The sequence below is a fragment of the Pyrgilauda ruficollis genome, unplaced genomic scaffold (assembly GCF_017590135.1).
Source record: "Pyrgilauda ruficollis isolate IOZ18807 unplaced genomic scaffold, ASM1759013v1 scaffold958, whole genome shotgun sequence".
In the NCBI taxonomy this organism is placed as follows: domain Eukaryota; kingdom Metazoa; phylum Chordata; class Aves; order Passeriformes; family Passeridae; genus Pyrgilauda; species Pyrgilauda ruficollis.
Window position 1 is genome coordinate 1 of NW_024531688.1, and position 1836 is coordinate 1836.

Here is a 1836-nt window from a genome sequence, read left to right on the forward strand (position 1 = left end):
CCTCGTAGAAGTTGTCCTCGGTGACGTTGAGGGTTGGGGTCAGGGGTACAGGTGATGAAGGGGAGGCTGAGGATGAGGATGAAGATGAAGGGGAGGATGGTGAGGATGCTGAGGACGGCGCCGAGGCCGAAGGCAGCCCACCTCGTAGAAGTTGTCCTCGGTGACGTCGAGCGGCGCGTTGAAGAAGTGCAGCACGTTGCTGGGGTGCTGGATGCGGTTCTTGGCCGCCTGCTCGGGCGTGGAGAAGCGATTGTTGCGCGAGCCGCTGAAATCCTTGTAGCTGCACGAGCCGTCCTCCAGCCCGTAGGACTGGCCCGGCATGATGGCGTGCTGCTTGGAGACACTGGGGGGAAATGGGGAAAACGGGGTGAAATGGGGAAAAAATGGGGGAAAAATGGGGATAAACAGTGAAAAAATTGGAAAAAATGGGGGAAAACGGGTCAGAAACCCCAAAAAAACCAAAAATCCGCCCCAGAAATCTCTATAAACCCCGCAGGACTGGCCCAGCATGATGGCGTGCTGCTTGGAGACACTGGGGGGAGAGAAACGGGGTGAAATGGGGAAAAAATGGGGGAAAAATGGGGAAAAACAGTGAAAAAATTGGAAAAAATGGGGGAAAACGGGTCAGAAACCCCAAAAAAACCAAAAATCCACCCCAGAAATCTCTATAAACCCCGCAGGACTGGCCCAGCATGATGGCGTGCTGCTTGGAGACACTGGGGGGAAATGGGGAAGACAGGTGAGACAGGGACTGGGACAGGTGAGAGACAACGGCCGTGCCTGGCTTGCTCTTCATGAACTTCACCTGCGCAGGTGGGACAGGGACAGGTGAGACAGGTGAGGGACAAGTGAGACAGGTGAGACAGGGACTGCGACAGGTGAGACACAGTGACCGCGCCCGGCTTGCTCTTCATGAACTTCACCTGCGCACGTGGGACAGGTGGGACAGGTGACATGGGGACAGGTGAGGGACACAGGGACATGTGAGGGACAGGGACACGGAGACAGGTGAGACAGGGACAGGTGAGACAGGTGGGATGGGGACAGGTGAGACAGGGACAGGTGAGGGACAGGTGAGACAAGGACACTGGGACAGGTGAGGGGCAGTGGCCTGGCTTGCTCTTCATGAACTTCACCTGCACAGGTGAGGAACAGGTGAGGAACAGGTGAGATGGGGACACATGAAGGACAGTGACAAGTGAGCGGGACAGCTGGGACAGGTGAGGGGCAGCGGCCACACCCAGCTTCCTCTTCATGAACTTCAGCTGGGACAGGTGAGACACGGACAGGTGAGACAGAGACTGGGACAGGTGAGGGACACCGGGACAGGTGAAGGACACAGACGGGGGGCACCTTGGACAGACCTCCTGCAGGAATCCCCCAACCCCATCCCGGACCCCCGCCCACCTTCTCGACATTGCCGTAGAGGCAGAAGACGTTAAGACGCGGTCACAGCTCACCTTGGCCTGGTCCAGCCCCTCCGAGGACCCCCAAAACCCCCCTCAAACCCCCCCAAACCCCTTTAGGACCCCTGCCCACCTTCTCAACGTTCTCATAGAGGCAGAAGACGTTGAACACCCTGTCACAGCTCACCTTGGCCCGCCGAGGACCCCCAAAACTCCCCTCAAAGCCCCCCAAACCCCTTCAGGACCCCCCAAAGCCCCTTTAGGACCCCCCAAAGCCCCTTTAGGACCCCCGCCCACCTTCTCAACATTCCCATAGAGGCAGAAGACGTTGAAGACGCGGTCGCAGTTCATCTTGGCCTGGTCCAGCCCGTACACCATGAGCACGGGCGAGTCGGCGTGGGGGCCGTAGTCGGGGGGCGGCGGCGGGGGC

The 1836-nt window shown here is 59.0% G+C and overlaps 1 protein-coding gene across 1 annotated transcript in view; it reads right to left on the reverse strand.

Moving 5' to 3' along the window:
* Positions 1 to 39: 39 nt before the first annotated feature.
* The window catches only part of LOC121365474 (heterogeneous nuclear ribonucleoprotein L-like), a 9821-nt gene continuing 8024 nt past the window's right edge, over positions 40 to 1836 (reverse strand). The window contains exons 5-7 of the mRNA XM_041489680.1: positions 1704 to 1835; positions 753 to 923; positions 40 to 387 (exon numbers count right to left, since the gene is read on the reverse strand). Of these exons, the coding sequence (XP_041345614.1) occupies positions 40 to 387; positions 753 to 923; positions 1704 to 1835 (651 nt within the window). The remainder of the gene's footprint in view (positions 388 to 752; positions 924 to 1703; position 1836) is intronic.